General features: G+C 39.7%; 2 protein-coding genes across 2 annotated transcripts in view; both read left to right on the top strand.

Moving 5' to 3' along the window:
* Positions 1-9,728: 9,728 nt before the first annotated feature.
* Positions 9,729-10,964, top strand: LOC308430665 (CCR4-NOT transcription complex subunit 7-like). Its single transcript, XM_080929889.1, has one exon. It carries the CDS (start codon positions 9,844-9,846, stop codon positions 10,699-10,701), a length of 858 nt encoding a protein of 285 aa, XP_080786015.1. The 5' UTR covers positions 9,729-9,843; the 3' UTR covers positions 10,702-10,964.
* Positions 10,965-15,145: 4,181 nt separating this feature from the next.
* NAALAD2 (N-acetylated alpha-linked acidic dipeptidase 2) overlaps positions 15,146-20,151 on the top strand; it is a gene marked incomplete at both ends in the record, with an annotated part of 48,904 nt that continues 43,898 nt past the window's right edge. Inside the window, 3 exons of the mRNA XM_080930626.1 lie at positions 15,146-15,210; positions 17,434-17,564; positions 18,202-18,313. Of these exons, the coding sequence (XP_080786752.1) occupies positions 15,146-15,210; positions 17,434-17,564; positions 18,202-18,313 (308 nt within the window). The remainder of the gene's footprint in view (positions 15,211-17,433; positions 17,565-18,201; positions 18,314-20,151) is intronic.

Raw genomic sequence — 20,151 nt, 5'->3', positions numbered from 1 at the left:
AGTGTTCTAAAATGCCCGTTCACCACCCCTCCAATACTCCCCTTACCTTACTCAGGACTAATCAGCTTAAAGGTTGAACGATAAGGACTGGCTTTGGGAGTCAACTGCTTCCCTTCTTACTCTTTGAACTTTTGAACCTAGTTTTTCTCCTAAAAACCTACCCTGGGAGCAGACTAAGACCACCTTCCATTTTAAGATCCTGGACATCCAGTATTATGGTGTGTGTTCAATAAAAGGCTTGCTTAACTGAGATTGTTATATGTATAGGTGGCAATTACTCAGCTCCCAACATATCCAATAAATTATATAATAAAGAATTATAAGAAACTGTTAGGAAAATGGGTGGCAAATTGGTTAGTCCCTCCACAGAAAAAGAGAAAACAAATGATCAATAAACCTGTAACAAAATCTTCAATTTCTTTAAATAATGGTGAATTTTGTTTTTAAAATCACAGTAAAATACTTTTTTACACACATGACTCAGCTAAAATGAAAATGATTGGGCTGGAGAGATGGCTCAGTGGATGACAGCCTCAAAGGAGGCTACTGGGAATGTGGATAGTCTGTCTCCCCAAACATTTGAGTAGTGTTTATTAAAGCTACATGAACAATGTAAGTACTTGTAACAGGCAAGGTTGGTGACCCCATCATCCTGAGGACGAGTGGCAGGGGCACTGCAGGTTCCAGTACTCCGTGAGCTACATAACGAAACCCGGTCTCAAAGCCATATTTCCCTGCACACAGCCAGCCTCACGGCCAACACTGCTCATTCTCTTAGGTCATGGGAACTAGACTCAGAAAAGCTGTGAACAAGAATTTAAAAAAAAAAAAAAAAAATTGAACAGCAAAAGAACAGATTCTGAAAATGTGGTGTCACATTTTAAACTCCATACAGCAAGAATTTACATAACACAGCTAATGTAATATTAGGAAACCTCTCACACACAGTGGGGACAGCTGTATTTCTCTTTTCCTGTCTTTCAGACTGGAGTGAGGATCTTTCTTCAGTCTGGACCTTGCCTCTCTCCACTCCTGCTTCATTTACACTAATGATGACACGTACTCTAAAGCTTCAGCTGAGAGACTTTAGAGGGGGAATCGCCTCTTATTAGGGGCACTGGAATAGGAGTATTGTATTCATAGTTAAATAGTAATAAATACAAAATCACTGCTTATGATAGTGAAAAATACTTCATTGTAAACACTTCTTTTAATGGCATGTTTTTCTTAGAACAGCTAAGATGTTGAGGGTGGGGATAATTTGTGTCCCTAGCAGTCATTAAACCTTTAGTGTTACCACAGCTGCCTTGATTTAACAACTAGTTCCCAGAGCAATCAGTCTGACTGCTCAGAGGCTTTGAACAGTCTTCAGATATTCTGAGTTCTGCATTAGCACATTGACTGAACTCCCAAAGACCCTACAACCTATTTCACTGAGGTCAGATGGGAGCACTTCCTGGACCACAGATGGAATGCCTGTAACTGCTACAATCACAATATTTTGATTTCAGAAGAGGCTGTGCCAGGCTTGCTGAAAACTCTGCCCTTTCTTCACTTAAACATCTGCTATGTTTGGAGCAAATACCTCTGTGGTTATCCTCTTCTGGTTCTGTAAGATATTCAGCTGAAATTACACCTTAGCTGGGACCCTTTCCTATATTACTCTACGGTATTTCATCATTCTCTCAAAAGTCTTTTCCTGTATGCTTCACCTTCGCCAGCCCTAGCTCTAATCGGTCATCTCGTTAGCTCGACTAGCTTTGCCAAGCCAGAGCTCCGAGATGGCTCTCTAGCCAGAATCACCCATGGCCAGCTCTGACAGTGTCTGCCTCAGTCTACCACAGCTCCATCAAATAGCCAGTTTGCGTTTTTCTTGAGAACAGTGCCCTTTTCTCCTTGTCTGCTCCTCTGCCTCTGGACTGTCTCTTTCACCCCACCTGACACCAGGAATTGAAACACCAGACAGTTTTAACTCTTTAAAACCAGCCAGACAGTACAACTGCTGGGTGAAACATATCTTGTCTCAATTTACTTGGCGTCTGAAGGATGTGGAGGCCATAATCTATTGGTGCCCCGAGAAACCTACATGTCTATAATCTCTCCTCAGCCTGTGAAGGGTCTGACTCCTAATCCTCCCTTCATCCCTCCATCTCCTTCTCTTGTATCCTGAAAAATCTCATCTTCCTAGTTTTGCCCAGAGACTGACTTTTGTCCTCTTTATTAGCCAATCAACAATTATGGAAATAATTAGGGAAACAATCAGAGAAACTCCTCCTTCAGGCTGGGATAACTGATCTTGAATATTTAATAACAATACTGTTCTAACATGCTCATAGATATTAAAAGACACTATTTTTCTTTTTCCTGCTTTCCCTTTGAGGTCTGTGAGGCCTTACTTAGGGAACTGTGAACCTTCTCTATAAAGACTCTGGAACTGTAGGAAATCATTTATTCTCTTGTTCCAGGAAAACAACGAAGACCCACTCAGTTAATTCTAATCACTATCCTGTCTATGAAAAGGAGGGAAACTCAGAGGAGAAATTCCTTCAGTACTTCAGTGGAAAGATACATCCAGACCAAACGAGGTCTTTACCTTATTTTCACATAGGTAGACAGCTGGTAAAGAAGGGCTTTAGGAGTCAGAGATGCCTCCAAAACCCAAATGAATCTGTCTTAGTGTTTCTATTCTGTGACAAAGCACTAAGACCAAAAAGCAAGTTGGGGAGGAGAAGGTTAACTTGGCATGAACTCACATGTCACAATCCATCCTTGGAGCAAATCAGGACAGGAAGTAAAGCAGGGGGGAAGCTGGAGGCAGGAACTGGTGCAGAAACCATGAAAATGTTATTTACTATCTTGTTTCTCAAGGCTTGCTCAGCCTGGTCTCTGTTGATCACTAACTGAGAAAATGCCTTACATCTGGATCTCATGGAGGCAATTTCTCAACTATAGGTCCTTCTTTTCTGATGACTTTAACTTGTGTCAAGTTGAAACACAAAACCAGCCAATACAGATCCCCCAAGGAACATTGACCCTAATGGGACAAAAACAAAAAATAACTTTGGTTACCTATATGCTTTTAAACTTCAGCAGAAAGATGTTATCAAGTTTAAAATGCTACACACACACACACACACACACACACACACACACACACACACCAGCCAGCCTCTATATTGGGCTCTTTCCCATCTGTAATTTTAACTATAAATGGGTAATGATGTCTGTTTCAGAATGGAAATCACGTCTTTGTTTCAAAAGTTATTTATAATCAACTTGTAACCCTTTTGTTTCAAAATATTATATGACTACCTTGTTATGATTACCTATAGTGATTACATTTTTCTGACCAGCTGTTATGTTCCTCACCTATAAACCCACCTACTTTTCCCCATTTATAAATTCCCTGCTTCTGAGCTATAAAAGCCTAGTCTCTAGCACATCTGATGCTGACGTTTCAAACCCCACTTTAGGGTAAGACGGTGCATACACAGGAATTACACGATTTGATTTAATTAATTACTTTTTAAAATTAATTTGGCCATGATGATTTGGGTGGATGGTATTTCTCCTTCCATCTTGGGATTCACAACCCACACAGAGACATACACACACACACACACAAACACACCAGCATATAAAATCTCCCAGATGTAATGACTTTGACTTATATAATTACCACTGTATCTATACAGAGCTTAGAAAATAATCTAATCTTAAATAAAAAATCTAAAAGTCACTATGCAAACACAAGGTTGAATGAAAACTCTCCATGATGTGGAAATAAAATTTAATGAAGAAGTTGAAGCACTAAAGAAAACCCAAACTGAAATAAAAGTGAAAATGAAAGAATTAAAAAGTCAAACAAAAAATTTTAGAGGATACCTTTAACAATAGAGTACAAGCCATAGAAAAGAAAATCTCAAGTGTTGAAGAACAGGTAGAAAGAAATAGATACCTCATCAAATAAAATGTTAAATACAATAAAAGTACATTGAGAAAACTATGGGAAATATGGAACATTATGAAAAGACATAGTCAATAGATAATGGTGGAACATACGTATCAGATGTGCAGCTTGGTCTTCATACGTTTCATACAAGTGGAGCAGGGGATGTCCCTGAACCAGTTACCTGCCTGTGAACTCATCTACCCTGGGTGGGCCTCCATGGAATGTCCTTCTAAATTGAGGTAATTTATTATGATGACTTAGAGTCTGTATTTCAAGTCCCCAACAATGGACAGCTGTGAATTGGAAGTCCAAGAATCTCATAGTGGCCCATTCCCACAACAAGTGAGCCCTTCATTTCTAAATTGTAGTTCATTCCAGATGTAGCCAAGTTGCAACCAGGAATAGCCATTACAGGTCCTAAAACTGAGAAGAGCAACTGAACACGGTCTGCTACCCCTAACCAAGAAGCTGTCTTCAGTGGACATCTGCTTGAAAAGGAAAAATTAATTCTGTCCAATAGAGTTTCACAGGGTATAGTAACTACTCTGAAGTGTATGTAGGCCCCATGCCTAGAAGTAGGTGACCAAATCAAAAGGAAAGGGGGTACTTTTATGCAATAGTATTTTTGAAGATTATTTTGGTCTCATGTTCTTTTGCTTGAGTATTTTTTGTCTTACAGTTTTGAATATAATTTTTAATTTTGTGTTTTTATAAATGTTGTGTGTGTGTGTGTGTGTGTGCGTGTGCACACACACACACACACACACACACGAATGGGAGTTCTTTACATTTTAAAAAATTATGTTTTTATTGTCTTCTAAAGATAGAGAGAAAAATAGAAGTTATTGAGTTTTGTGAGTGGAGAGGTAGAAAGTAGGGAAGATTGGGGAGGAGTTGAGGGAAGGGAAACTGTGATTAGCATATATTATATATAAAATATTTTCAATAAAAAAGCAAAAATAGAAAAAAAATGTAAAACCATGTATTACATTAATTATAAGAAGAAAGTTAGAAATATCAAAATAAAGACTATAGGACTTGGAAGACTGAAACTTTCTTCATATATTAATAAACAGTAGGAAACTAGAAATGTGTTGAACGCCTTTAATCCCACCAGTATGGACACTGAGGCTGGAGAATCACAAGTCTGAAAAATGTCTGAACTACAAAATAAATTGGAGAACAGTCAGAAAACCTTTTTTAAAAGTAGTAGATACCACTCTTAATTTGAAATTTGTGAAATGCTACCTGAATTTAACTTTTGTGGACGTGTAGAGGTTGTGGGTTTTGACAGCACATATTGTGAAATATGACTCGCAAGACCTTCATTTCACGGGTGGGAAAATGGATTTTTTTTTCCACTTAGAACCTAGATCATGCCATAGACTCTAGAATCCTGCCCTCTTCTGTTTTCCTCTGTGGTGAAAGACCAGGATAAATCCTGACCCCCTAACAGGTAAAGTAGAAGACCCCTAGCAGGTAAAGTAGAGCCAAAAATGTAGGATAGCAGGTTCAGTGACTCTGCTTCAGGAACTGTCTGACCATAAAGAATTTATGGCCTTAAGGTCAGGGTGACTCTGTTTCAGAAAGTGACTGACCATAAAAACATAAAAGTTAAATAACACATCATAAACAATCTTGAGAAACCGGATGTTCCCCCTCGCAATTCTTCACTGGTACTTTTCATCTTATTGGCAATCTTGAGAAACCAGGTATTTCCCTTCACTGGTATCCTCCAATGATGTACTCTTCCCGCCCCCAAGTTGTGGTTTGTTTCCTTTAAAACCCCCATCTCCCAGCCACTTGGGGTCAGACTACTCTACTCCTGCGTGGGATATGAGTCTCGACCCCAGTGCACTGGTTAATAAAAAAACCTCGTGTAATTGCAGCAAGGATGGTTTCTCATGAATTCTTGGGGGTTTGTATTATCCCGAGACTTGAGTGAAGGTCTCTCCTCTGTGGAGGTCTTTCAGTGCCAGAGACATTTAAAACCAATTAATGTCTGACACAGTTGCTTTGCATTAGCGAGGCATATATATTTGTTCCCATCCTTTAGTACCTGTGACTTCAGGATATGAGACCTTCTGTTTCTGTGGTTGTTGTTTGTGTCCCTTTGCAAAATATGAGAAAGTTCATAAAACTGCCCATCTTGAGTACTGGCCCCTGTAATACTGGCCTCTGTTTTCTTGAGGCCATGTTTTATTAAGAAGCTTCTGTCTCTCATGAGAATAAGTATCTGGGTTAAATCTGTGTTCTGAAATTTGTTTGTTAGTTGAGACACTGTGTCTTGGAGTTTAATCTGCCCTCAGGTTTCTAGATATCTGAAGACCATTTTGAATTTCTCTGTTCCTCCATTGCTACCTCGGAAACAGGGAAAGAGAGGCTTGTGGTTTCAGAAGCCCAGAGTCTCTTTCTCAGACTGCTTGCTGCAACTCAAGATGTAAGTTCTCAGCGATGTCACCACCATACTTGCCTGCCTACTGTCATGTTACCTGCCACGATTATAATGGACTAATGCTCTGAAACTGTAAACAAGTCCAGAATTAAATAGATCCTGTAGGTTGCTTTGGTCATGGTGGTGTCTTTTCACAGGAATAGACACTGACTGGTCCTCCCTAAGCCCATGTCTATAGATTTGTCACCATAAGGAACTGACGGTTTAAAGGAAAAAAAATTTAAAAACCCATGAGTGGAAAGAAAACTTTAGACACTAAAAGAAAAAAAAAACTTTTTAAAAAAATACAGATATGTAGGTTTAATTGCAGACGGAAAATGTCCATGGTTGTGAAGCCTGGTTCTCGGGCAGGGTTGAGGAACATCAATAAACCTCAGGGTCTTGAGTGGTCACCTGGCAGCCGGGGACAGGAGCTCTATCCATTAGTCTTGTCTTTTCCTACTCAGCCCATCCTGGTAGGTCATGTGCTGTTATCCACCCCATGGCTATGAGTGGCTTTTAAGGAGAACTGACATGGGTCAGGAACAGAGTACATGGCTCAAATCCCTACACTTCACATAGGACTCATTATGTAGACCAGTCTAGTCTTCAATTCACAGAGATAAATCTGCCTCGGTTTCCCATGTGCTGGGATCAAAGCCAGTGCCAGCACATTTAGCTGAATAAGAAATTTTCTTAATCAGATAACTTGAAGTAGGCATTCTCAATCTAAACATGGATCATACCTTCTTGTGGCAGCCCACATAAAAGGACATGGAAGAAGCTGTTGCTTTTTTTCTTGCTTTTTCTCACACCTAGCAGTTTTGTCTGTCTTATTGCTGTGGCCAATATTAAATTCAGCTTCATCAGGATTCCCACATAGACTGAGGAAAACTAACTTTTTAGAAATCTTCCAGGACCCCAGGGTCATATTTGTTATTCAGAGACATCCAGCCTCATGTGCAAAAAATTACTAGATTCTCAGCCTTCTAGTTGTGAGATAGCCATTGTTAGCCCACTTGGGCCACATCCTGTAATCCCCTGTTAATTTTACAGTCTTCTGTTCAGTTCTGTTCTGTTAAAGAAGCCAGAAATTTTAGAGAAATTATGATTTCAAATGTCACAATGAAATCCACTCTTCTATAATTAATAAAAACTAATTTGATAACTATATTTCTTTGAGTGTAGATTATGTATTTTGAGCTTAGAATAGCTAGCATTGAATTGAGTTGATCTTTGTACAGGTCCGAAAGTATTGACTGAATCAGCAACATACCAGCTTGTTGGACTCCACCTTGATCTCCTTACTCCTTCTTTCTTTTCCTTCTTGTTTTTCCCCCCTATTTTTTAAGGTCAAAACCAGAGTCTATTATAAATTTATCATCTAATTATCAGAAAAGTGTCTTTAGTTATTTGCTGTTTGATAAGCCTGTTTGATTCTGAACAAAATAATTCTTCATGATGTATAGAATGTACTGAAAAGAACCAGCAAGTCTCTGGAAGCCATCTTTCAGGTGGTTTATTCTCAGCACAGAATTAACACTGAATTCTAATTATTGACACTGCAATTTTGAAAAATGTCTCCCAGATCCTACAATGTCTGAGAGAATACGATTTATATTCCAATTAAATGCACAAGGATGTCGGAAGTCAATCGAGTCAGTTATGAATAGTAACTATTTAATGAAAACATTTTTAGCTCAATGGAATAAAAGTAAATTATTTAACTTTTCCAACAAATATTTCCAATATAAAAGTATTAGCTACTCTCTCTTTGCATTTTGCCTTTTGCTGGGGGACTCCTGGAAAATACTTCAAAAGTAAGCCTGGCTTTCTTGGCTATTGACCATATTACACTTCTCGTTCACCTGAAGACTTGCACACTGGAAAGCAAGGCCACACAGTGCCTTCACTGGGTTTGTCTGCTTCTTTGTGATGGCAGTGATCTGTTGACATGGGGTTGCCTAGTCTACATGTGCTGGTTTAACATTTTTGTCCTTGAGGATGCTTTCCCATGAAGGAAGGTAAAATTTAAAAGTAGATCTTGCAGACTTTGGTAGCCACTGCTACAAGTCTAAAATTCAATGTTAAGCTTAAAGAGAGGTTTTGGATTGATCCGGGTGTTGATTTAAAAGAAAACATTGCCTTTAGTCAAATATGTGTGCCCTATATATATACAGTAGCTAGAAGAATTCTGGAAAAGGCCACAAGCAGCTGTGGTTTCTGATTGCAGAATCATTGCAACCTTCTGAAGGTTTGGATATGAGATGTGAAAGAAACTGAAGATTGATATGGGAGACTGGAATCAAAGATGAAGTGAACATCAAATTTAATCCACAGCCTTTACCACCCACAGAAAAGGTAACAGAGGATCTTGGTGCTCAGCTTGCAAGAAGGGTGCAAGTAGAAAGCAAATATACAAAAGTGCCTTAAAAAGAGATTGCAGAGCAGAAAAATGATGCAGACAAAAGTCTGGTTTGCTTCTGACCTCTGATTACGGACGGGAAGGAACAAAGATGGCTGGTTAGCTATCTTTCAGGAAATAGTATCATCGAATGAAAATAGATATCAGAAAAAGAGAGAGTGTTAGAGAGGAGATGTAGAGGAAGTGGGTCACAAGAGTCACTGAAGAAATATTGAGAACACAGAAAGGAAAGGCACCAGGATAGTTAAGACTGGGAAACAGGAGGAATGTATGTGTTAGTGGTTAGAGAAGAAGGGGGCTAAATTGGAAGACCTGGGCTAAAGGCCAATTTATGTAACATACCAGTATTTTATTTCCAACTGGAACCATGAGGTAGGGGACCACAATCTCCACTTGAACTAGAGGGTTGTTCCCTAATTTCTACATATATTGTTGAGTAAAGTAATTGTGACATCAGAAAAAAAAACTACCCAATCACAGTTGCTGCTTTTTCTCTAAATTTCTTCTCCCTTTTGCTAGACTTTTCTCACTACCGTAGTTTCATCTCTCTGAATATTAATAGTTCTCTGAATATTAATGAGTGTGCTAAACTACAACACCTCAGTTTATATTTGTAATGAAAATTGAACCCAGAATCTTAGAAGTGCTCAGCTGGGATGACTCTCTTCACGTGAATCGCAGTACTCAAAATACTAAATATTTGCTTCTTTGAAAGTAAGCTTTGGTGCAAGGAGCGACGTAGCAGCGCTGGGCAGAGCGCCGCTCCCGCTCCCCTTTCCCCTTTGCAGGGCGAGAGGTGTCTATGGGGCTCCCGCTGCCGCCGCCGCTGGTACCGCCACCGCCACCGCCACCGCCACCGCCACCGCCGCCGGGTGCAATCTCTATGGCGAGGAGGAGGAGGAGGAGGAGGAGGAGGAGCGCGAGCTCAGAGACACAAGTACACAAGTAAAGGGTAAAATATTTTTATGAAACAAATCTTCAATCAAGCATAACATTTTGATGCTTCGCATCTAGACCCCTTGTGCTGTCACTATGCCAGCAGCAACTGTAGATCATAGCCAAAGAATTTGTGAAGTTTGGGCCTGTAACCTGGATGAAGAGATGAAGAAAATCCGTCAAGTTATCCGAAAATATAATTATGTTGCTATGGACACCGAGTTTCCAGGTGTTGTTGCAAGGCCCATTGGAGAATTCAGAAGCAATGCTGACTATCAATACCAACTGTTGAGGTGTAATGTAGACTTGTTAAAGATAATTCAGCTCGGACTGACATTTATGAATGAGCAAGGAGAATATCCTCCAGGAACATCAACTTGGCAGTTTAATTTTAAATTTAATTTGACGGAGGACATGTATGCTCAGGACTCTATAGAGCTACTAACAAAATCTGGTATCCAGTTTAAGAAACATGAAGAGGAAGGAATTGAGACCCAATATTTTACAGAACTTCTTATGACTTCAGGAGTGGTTCTTTGTGAAGGGGTCAAATGGTTATCATTTCATAGTGGTTATGACTTTGGCTATTTAATCAAAATTCTGACCAACTCTAACTTGCCTGAAGAAGAACTTGATTTCTTTGAGATCCTTCGATTATTTTTTCCTGTCATTTATGATGTGAAGTACCTCATGAAGAGCTGCAAAAATCTCAAAGGTGGATTACAGGAAGTTGCTGAGCAGTTAGAGCTGGAGCGGATAGGACCTCAGCACCAGGCAGGGTCTGACTCACTGCTCACAGGAATGGCCTTTTTCAAAATGAGAGAAATGTTCTTTGAAGACCACATTGATGATGCCAAATACTGTGGTCACTTATATGGCCTTGGTTCTGGCTCATCCTATGTACAGAACGGCACAGGGAATGCATATGAAGAGGAAGCCAGCAAGCAGTCATGACAGGAAATAGTCTTCTTATTTTTATTTTATACGAGTTACACACATGCTTGTATATAGGTTTTATCATCCCTTAAATAATAGGCAATACCTCCCCCTCCTTTTGTAGCCCGTCTTTTCTGCTTTCAGTAATAAGTATGGCCTTTCTTAGCTATGATCTTAATAAATTAAAGTACATTCAGGTTAAATCTGGCCTTAATTTAATACACTTCTTATCAAGCTTGTGTGACAAAGCTACATTACTGAATAATTTGATAAACTTTGCCTACTTGAGCACGTATGGGTCTAAAAAAAGCCTCTAGAGTTCCCTCACTACTAATATCCAATCACAAGGGCTTCTTCATGAAGAGTGTAAAGCTGGTTTGAAATTCTTCCGTCACATAGCAGCCTATGCATGCCAATTTTAGGAAAAGGGAAAAACAAAACAAAATAAAATTAACTAGCATTGACTGTAATTTATTTCCCTCTTCCATGCCTCTCCTCCTATTCTGCAGTACTTATAGGTATTTAAAATTGTGGACCATCAAGTTTGCACTTTATAGAGTGATTTCAATCCTCTATTTTTTCAGAAATTGTGATTTTTTTTCTTGCTCTTAGCTAGAAAAATGACCATCCACCACCTTTTTACAGTATTTGCTTGTTTTTGACATTCAGCGTACAGCACGTGCATTGTGCAAATTGTTGATTCAGCAGGACTAACAGAAAACAAGAACTACTGAGGAGCCTAGTAACTGCTGTTCTGTGTGTAGTGTTTAGCCTTCCAAGCACATCTCATGTCTGTTGGTTTCTAATTGGCATGCATAGGCCAATTAGCTAATAAAATTACCTGAGGAGTGTAATGCTTGTTTATTTTTTGTGTATATCTTTGCAATCTATTTTATATATATTGACAAGAGACTGTGAAATATTTAGCCATGCAGAATATGTGACCAGACCAGAGCATGTGTTGGAAGATTTTGGTGAACATTAACTCTACCCTGAAGTGATGGACTACAAGTTGTAATGTGTGTTATCTGCACTTCAATCAATAATATTAGCAAGTCTCCAACTGTTAGCAACATAGTTTGTTTCCCTTGTACATTCTGTATACATGATGCTGTACCTGGACGGTCCTTTTTAAACTAAACATTATTTGCAAAACAGAGGGTATTATTTGTTTTTAAAGCTTTTGTAAATAAAGGCTTCAAAAATGTTTTCCTATATATTTGTGACTGGTGAAAAAAAAAAAAAAAAAAAAAAGAAAGTAAGCTTTGCTTTCTCAGCAGACATATATCATGTGGCCTATGACCATTTCTGTAGGAGTGCTACCTTGTGACATCATTGATGGTTTGATGCTTTTAATTTTAAAGGGAACATCTATAATAACACTAAGTCTTCAAATAAAGGATAGAAATTTTTTGTCACAGCTACTGTTGAGAATGTGGATATGACAAATATCCAGTCACTCAACTCTTTTAAAGTTTTTGTGTGCATGTGTGTGTGTTGTTTTATTTGCACAGATTCCTCAATGGTTTTGGTTTAAAAATAGAGTCTATGTATTTCAGATTAACTTGAATTTATTACCTAACCCAGGATGTCTTTAAACTTTTTGAGGTAAATCTTCTCAGCCCCTTGAGTCCTGGTAGTAAAATGCATGCCAGGACACTGGATTCCATCTCAGCTTTTCCTAAAGGTTAGCTATAAATTAGTTGAAATGACTCAATTCTGGAGTTATAAGGATGCTTCTAAGTTGTGAGAATAGGAGGGGAAAAATTCATATAAAAGCATTAAACTTGCTGTATGAGAAAATAGTTTATTTTAGAAGCTTACTGAATAATAAGTTCTTCAAATAGTTATACTGAGAGATTGGTTTCCAATAGAAAATGTTCTTGTATACATACAGCTTTGAAGAAAAAAATTTATTATTATTCTTTAATCCTATTTTTATAGTCCAGTCTTCCTCCCTTCATCACCTTCCCTGTCCACTCCTTTGCTACACACACACACACACACACACACACACACACACACACATTTATATATATACATATATAAATGTATATGTGAAGGGAATGAATCCATTCCATGACTCAAACTTTGAAGTAGAAAGACTCATCTTGATGGCCTTTCCTTCAGTCTCTGCTCCATGCTTTGTCTCAATATTTCCTCCCTTGAGTATTTTGCTCCTCATTATAAATAGGACTGAAGCATCCATACATTGGTCATTCATTTTCGTGAGCTTCATGTGGTCTGTGAATTGTATCTTGGGTATTCTGAGGTTTTGAGGCTAGTATTCACTTGTTTGGGAGTGCATGTCATGGGTGTTCTTTTGTGACTATGTTACCTCACTCAGGATGATAGTTTTTAGTTTCATCAATTTGCCTAAGAATTTCATTAAGTCAGTGTTTTTAATAGCTAAGTAGTACTTCATTGTGTAACTAGCACAATTTCTGTATTCATTCCTCTGTTAAAGGACATCTGAGTTCATTCCAGCTTCTGGCTATTATAAATAAGGCTTCTCTCAACACAGTGGAGCATGTGTCCTTGTTATATGTTTAAGCATCTTTTGGGGTATATGCTCATGAGTTGTATAGCTGAGTCCTCAGGTAGTACTATGTCCAATTTTCTGAGGAATCACCAGACTGATTTCCAGAGTGGTTGTACCAGCTTGCAATCCCACCAACAATGAAGGAGTGTTCTTCTTCCTCATATCCTCACTAGCATCTGTAACCATTCTGCTTTGTGTGAGGTGAAATCTCAGGGTTGTTTTGATTTGCATTTCCCTGAAGACTAAGGATGTTCAACATTTCTTTTGGTGTTTCTTAGCCTTTCAGGATTCGTCAGTTGAAAATTCTTTGTTTATCTCTGTACCCCACTTTTTAATATGGTTATTTGGTTAGTCTAACATCTTGAGTCCTTTTGTATATTGGATATAAGTTCTCTATCAGATCTAGGATTGCTAAAGATCTTTTCTGAATCTCTTCTTTGCAGTTTTGTACACTTGATGGGGTCCTTTGCCTTACAGAACTTTTGCAAGTTTATGAGGTCCCATGTGTCAATTGTTGATCTTAAAGCATCAGCCATTGGTGTTCTGTTCAGAAAAATGTTCCCTGTGCCCATCTGTTCAAGGCAGTTTCCTACTTTTTCTTCTGTTATTCTCAGTGTATCTGGTTTTATATGGAGTTCCTTGAACCACTTTGACTTGAGCTTTGTACAAGGCGATAAGAATGACTGATTTTCATTCTTCTACATGCTGACCTCCAGTTGAACCAGCACCATTTGTTGAAAATGCTATCTGTTTTCCACTGTATAATTTTAGCTGCTTTGTTAAAGATCAAGTGACCATAGTTGTGGGAGTTCATTTCTGAGTCTTCAATTCTATTCCATTGAATTATCTGCCTGTTTCTGTACCAATACAATGAAGTTTTTATCACTATTGCTCTGTAATATAGTTTGACATCAGGGATGGTGATTCCCCATCCATTCCACAGACACCAGACTCAGACACCACTGAGGACACCAAGAAGTGTTTGCTCACAGGAACCCAACAAAACTGTCTCCTGAGAGGCTCCACCAGAGTCTGACAAGCACAGAGGATGCTTGCAACCAACCATTGGACTGACCACGGGGACCCCAATGGAGGAGTTAGAGAAAGGACCAGAGGAACTGAAGAGTTTGCAGCCCATAGGAAGAACTATATCAACCAACCAGACCCCCAGAGCTCACAAGGACTAAACTACCAACCAAAGAATACACATGGAGGGACCCATGGCTCCAGCTGCATATGTAGCAGAGGATGGCCTTGTCAGACATCAATGGGAGAAGAGAATCTCAGAATGGACTTCCTTTTTTCATATTTTCTCCATTCTTTCCTGCAGTTCTTTCTGACAGAAACAATTCTGGGTCAGAGATTTTGCCTGTGGGATGGCAACTCTATCACTCCACTTGATGTCTTGTCCCTCCACTGGAGATGGACTCTACAAGTTCACCCTCCCAACTGTAGTCCACTTCATCCAAGGTTCCTCCCTATGACTTGTGAGAGCCTCTCACCTCCCAGGTCTCAGTTACATTCTAGAGGGTTCTTCCACCTCCTACCTCCCTAGGGTGCTGCCTCTTTCCATTCTTTTCTGCTGGCCCTCGGGGCTTCAGTCCTATCCCCTGACCCCAATACCTGATCATGTTCCCCACTTCCCCTCCCTGTCTGTTCTCCCATCCAGTCCCCCCCCTCTATTCCCTGTGATTACTTTCTTCTCCCCACACCCCAAGTGGTATTGAGGCATCCCGAAAGAAAAAATGCTATTAAAGGTTGGTAAAGAGCAATGATATCTGTGAAGATTCCAATAATTAACAAGAGTTACTTGAGAGCAGCCCTCGGTGATACACTTAATGAAGCTGAAATTCTGAATGCTTACAGATTCCATATTAATAAAGGGCCAAAGATTCTGGAACCAGCCAATCACTTTTTACAATGAATTTTCCGGATTCAGACTGTAGATGCCGTATAATAGAGCATCGGCAACATTCATATTGCAGGTAAACTGTTCTATTAAATCATTTTTATTCAGTGCTTGCCTTATCAGTCCATCATTGTTTGGGAATGGTAGGTATCCCATCCTTAGAAATTTGTACAGTGTGTACCAAGCTATAACTCTTTAATAAATGCTGGCTAGATTATTCTAAAATGTTAAAATTTTAAGTTTGGAAGATCAACCAAATTGACAAACTGATAAATCATGTACTGATTTCTCCTGTCTATCAAACCTCAACTTACTGCCAAAACTGAAACAGGATGGGAAGCATTAACATTTGAAAGTAATTTAGTAACTTTAATCATTAGTTTCCACCTTTCTTATAGTATTTTTGTGTGTTTTTAATTAAAGCCAGCAGCTTGGAAACTAACAAATATTTAATCAATTCTCAAAATGTTTATGTGGGATACAAAAACATTTGATACTATTTCTGAATGGGTGTAATTCCTGTCCCAACTGTTACATAATAGAGGTTATTTAAAACTATATGTTTATCTGGGCATGGTAGTGCATGCCTTTGATTCCAGCATTTAAGAGGCAAACGCAAGCAGATTGCTGAGTTCAATTACTACCTGGTGTATAGAGCAAGTTCTAAGACAGAGAAACCTTGTGTCAAAGAAAAGAGAGAGAAAGAAAAAAAAAAAAAGAAAAAGAAAGAGGACCAAAATCAAACAATGCACTTCCTCCCCCAAACCTTATCATTTTTAATTATATAACAGATAAATTCACCAATTCCAATATGTAAACAATATTTCTTCTTCATGTTTTATAAATGATAAAAGTTCATATGTTAGAAAAATTATTTTATCTGCTCGGTGGCAATATTTCTTAAGCTATATTTGAGGCACCTTTGAAATAATTTTGTTTTAATTTTCTATGTATTTTCTACATGTAGGAGAGTTAATTTTGATATAATAATATATTTTTAAGAGTGTTCATTTCCAAATAAGAATATCAGAGGTACTTGTTTAGGATTGTCCAAAGAGCCAGTATTGAAGGAACTGATGTTACCAGGGGCTTTAAAAGTTTATAAATATTTAAAAATAATTTGTTAGGCCAGGGGATGTGGTGCAATTGGTACAGACACCTCTAAGACGAAAAAGACTTGGGTTCACTTCCCACAGCTGTGTAAACTGTGTGAGGCGTTTCATTCCTCAGCAGTTCTAGGTTGTCATTGCTGGAACAGCAAGATCAAGACCAGACTGTGGGAGTTCTAAAACAACTTACTTTATTCAATGCATTTTTTAAAAGATAGCTCTCAGGGCTTTTGGCAAAGTTTCTAAAGAAATGCCATTTGGCATAGTGGTCAACAGTGACACCCAAGAAAAACACATTAGGAGCTTCCAGAAATTTACCGAAAGCAAGGTGCCTTAACCAAGGCCACTAGGGACTGCTCAGGATACAGAGAAGGCCTAGAGATGTCATTGCTTTCAATGTTCACTCAGGAATTTTGGTTTGGCTGCAAAAACATTTCTGGCTGGGCTGAAAACTCAATTATAAATTGTTAGAATGTTCCCTTTGAGTGAGAGAGATACAGAAGTTTTATTTGCAAGGCCAGCTGTTTTGAGAACTTTCTAAACCACTTTAAGGGGAAATGCTTTTGAAGTTTAACAGGGGGACAGGAACAAGGTCACGAAAGAAGTTTTGAATTTACTGCCAGTAATAAATAGTGCAGGGCCCTTGAAATGATCAATTTTGTTCGTTAGCAGCTGCATTAGTCCAGTGAGGTTTGTTTGTTTGTTTAATCTGCTAAAGAAACACAGAAACGTGGAGTTTTGTTATGTGGGAATGGGGGTTGGAATGGGACTGGGATTGGGGTGGAGTCCGGGTGGATGAGCCCTGGAATAAAGTCTCAATCTCCGGGATTTGGTGGCAGTAAGGAGTTGAGGCAGCAGGTTGTTACTGAAGCAGTCCAGGACACACTGTCCCCCAATGTGAGTCGGTATCTGTTGGGACAGAATCTGCCAGCTGAGTAAGGAACTCCGGTGTGAGCTTTGCAGTGCAAACACCATTCTTGGGACGCAGTTGACAAAAGGCTGTGGTTGGTTGCTTGGGGAAATAATCAGAGCTCTTGGTAGCGGCTCCACCCGCTGCCCTGCCTTCCACTGAAGGCCAACTAACAGGAAGCTGCCTGTTCCCCGGGGGCTTCCAGTCTCCTCTCCAGAGTTTCCCTTAGTCTCTGGATCTTTGCAAAATCCCTGTACTCATTTTAGCTATCCATCTGCAGCCCCCAGGCCTGCAGTTGCAGTCAGAGGCACTTCCTGACCCCAAAAGGCATGGCCAGGCCTCGGCATCTCAAGGGCCTGGGCATGTGCATTGTTGCGGCGCTGGCCTCCTTCATCGCGGGCGTTACTGTGGGTAAGTGCGGAAGCAGGGGCGATGAGACCTCATCACAGGGAGGAGAAGCCCAGGGTGGAGGGCTGGGATTTGTTCCGGAGGAGTTCCCAAAAGAATACAGCAAAACTAGAGGGTGGATGCGATGCAGTTCGGTAGGAATTCAACTTTACTAATCATGTATTGAGTGTAGACTACTGCTGCGTGCAGCTGAGATCACTCAGGCTGTCACTATCTATGGGAATGGGAAAAGATGTAAATTCATTGCCAAGTAATTATGGATTGAAACGGTGGTTTTACACGTATGGTTTTGGAGGGCTCCTTCCGTGTCAGGGCCTGTTATGAACTAGATTCTAAGGGAACGCTGAGAATGCCATGCTTCCTGTTTTCGTAGCACACGAGAAAGAACGCTTCTTAAGTAAACCTATTGTACTGTCTATGAGGATTTTAATAGTTTTCTGCAATTACTATGGTTTTGTGTTGTTTTGGTTTGGTTTTCCCCCAAGCCTGTACAATGATCTGATAGTTAGGTATCATTATGTTCTTTTTATTTTATTTTTATTACTCCTTTAGTAGTGAGAAGCAATCAGTATACATGTGTTTGTTTTCATGTGTGTGTGTGTGTGCTATTCGTGTGTAACTGTAATCCCCCCCACCCCAGGCTGGTTCATTAAGCCTCTCAAAGAAACAACAACTTCATCTGGTTATCATCAAAGCATACAACAGAAATTCTTATCTGAAATGAAAGCTGAAAACATTAAATCTTTTCTTCGGTAAGTCTCTTTTGCATTTTTATCTTAGAAATAGTGTTTATTGCTTGAACAAGTACGTAGAAACTTGGCCGGTCTTCATTTATATGGAAATTATAAATTGCTCATCACTTCAATGATTTTTAAAATGTCTCTGTACCCCGGGGGCTGAAACCCATGGCCTGTTGCAGTGAGACCTTTCTTCTGGCTACATTCACCCTACAGAAAAGTATCTGGTTGGTGCATTTACAGACCTTTCATCTTCATTCGACCTTGGGCTGAACTGAATGGCCTTGTTGTGTTCCTTGTGCATGGATTTATCAGTATTCTGGATTTAACAGAAAAACCTTATTCCCCTCCAAACCCCTTCCTGTAGTGCATGCTGTGGGGAAGAGTCAGGACAGTGGGAGACTCGAGACAGCAGAAAGGAGGTTGGTGTATCTGGCTGTGCTTGTCTTGCATTTTCCGAATTTCACAAATGTAGTTGTTTTTGATTAAGCACTGTACTAACTCATAACAATAAGGATAATGTAGACTTTTCAACTTGTTTTTGGACGGCAGTTACTATGTTATGTTGAGGCTACTTCAGAATATGGTGGCACTTACAAATCAGATTTAATGAGTTACAGTCCATAAAATCCATAGCTTCCAGACCTAAGATTTCCGAGATGTTACAGTTGTATTATAGTAAATGACACACATGTCCTAGTAGGGTCTCTCTTCTCTCTGGTCATGAGTCTGAAACAAACATGAGATACACTTGTGCTTCGTGAAAGGAGAGAGAAGCTGTGGAAGGGAACCTGTAAGGGAGAATGCTATACGTTTGTACTTTACTTGAACATTACCGAATTACTATTCCATTCGGAGCATGAAGGGGAACTCAAACATTACAGTCTGTTTTTCTTTCTTCTTCTCTTCACTTCTGTGTTTTATTTCACTGAACCCTCTAAAAGATGAGAAGCACGCGTTCAACCCCCATCTCTATTTAAACAAATATATCAACTTTTTTAAATTGCAAAAATAGTATGTGTCCATTGTAGAAAGTAACACAACAATAGAGTATTATCATAGACAGATTTCTATTGCTATGATAAGCACCATTAGCAAAAGTCACTTGGGGGAGGAAGGGCTTTCTTTATCTTACAACTCTCAGGAGCTAACCCATCACTGAGGCCAGTGAGGGCAGGTAGCAGATAGCAAAGCTTAAACCATGGATGCGTTTGCTCCCCATGGATTGCTCAGCTTGTTTCTTATTGATTCCAAGACCACCTGCCCAGGGATGGCAGTGCCCACACAGCTGGCTGGTTCCCCTCTCCCAACATCAATCATTAATCAAAGAAATGCCCCACAGAATTGCCTCTCTTGTGCCCCAGGGGGGCTCAGTGTCCGAGGTGTCCACACCCACAGAGACCCAGAGATGGAGAGCAGATGGAATAGCAAGAGGTGGTGTAATTCCAATATACTGGAGGCATCCTGTAGTCAGGACAGAGAGATGACCAGTTCCCAAAACACACCCCCTTTATACATTTTTGTGAAGTAGGATTAACACAGCATGAGTCGGCTACTTTCCATTTGCGGTCAGTGTTGTCCTTTCACACAGTTGGAGACCCCCTGGAAGAGTGATATAGTTCTCTGGTCAGCTGTCACACCCATTTGGGGTGTATGGCAGGAAGTTCCTAGCATCATGGAGTCCACAATTAGAGACCCTTTGAGGAGTGATATAGTTATCTGGCCATTTGGGGGTATGGCAGAAAATGGGGTCCTAAGGTACATCCATTTCTGGCTCCGCTTTTCTCTTTTCCCTCACAGTAATTACGGGCTTGACTCACCAGATCCTCCTTGTCCCTTAGGGCCCCGCACCT

This window comes from Micromys minutus, assembly GCF_963924665.1.
Source record: "Micromys minutus genome assembly, chromosome: 16".
Taxonomy (NCBI): Eukaryota; Metazoa; Chordata; class Mammalia; order Rodentia; family Muridae; genus Micromys; species Micromys minutus.
The sequence above is the reverse complement of the archived record's forward strand: the minus strand, read 5'-3'. Positions and strand labels throughout refer to the sequence as shown.

Coding starts and splice junctions, on each gene's coding strand:
- LOC308430665 (XM_080929889.1), top strand. CDS start 9,844: ATGCCAGCAGCAACTGTAGATCATAGCCAAAGAATTTGTGAAGTTTGG.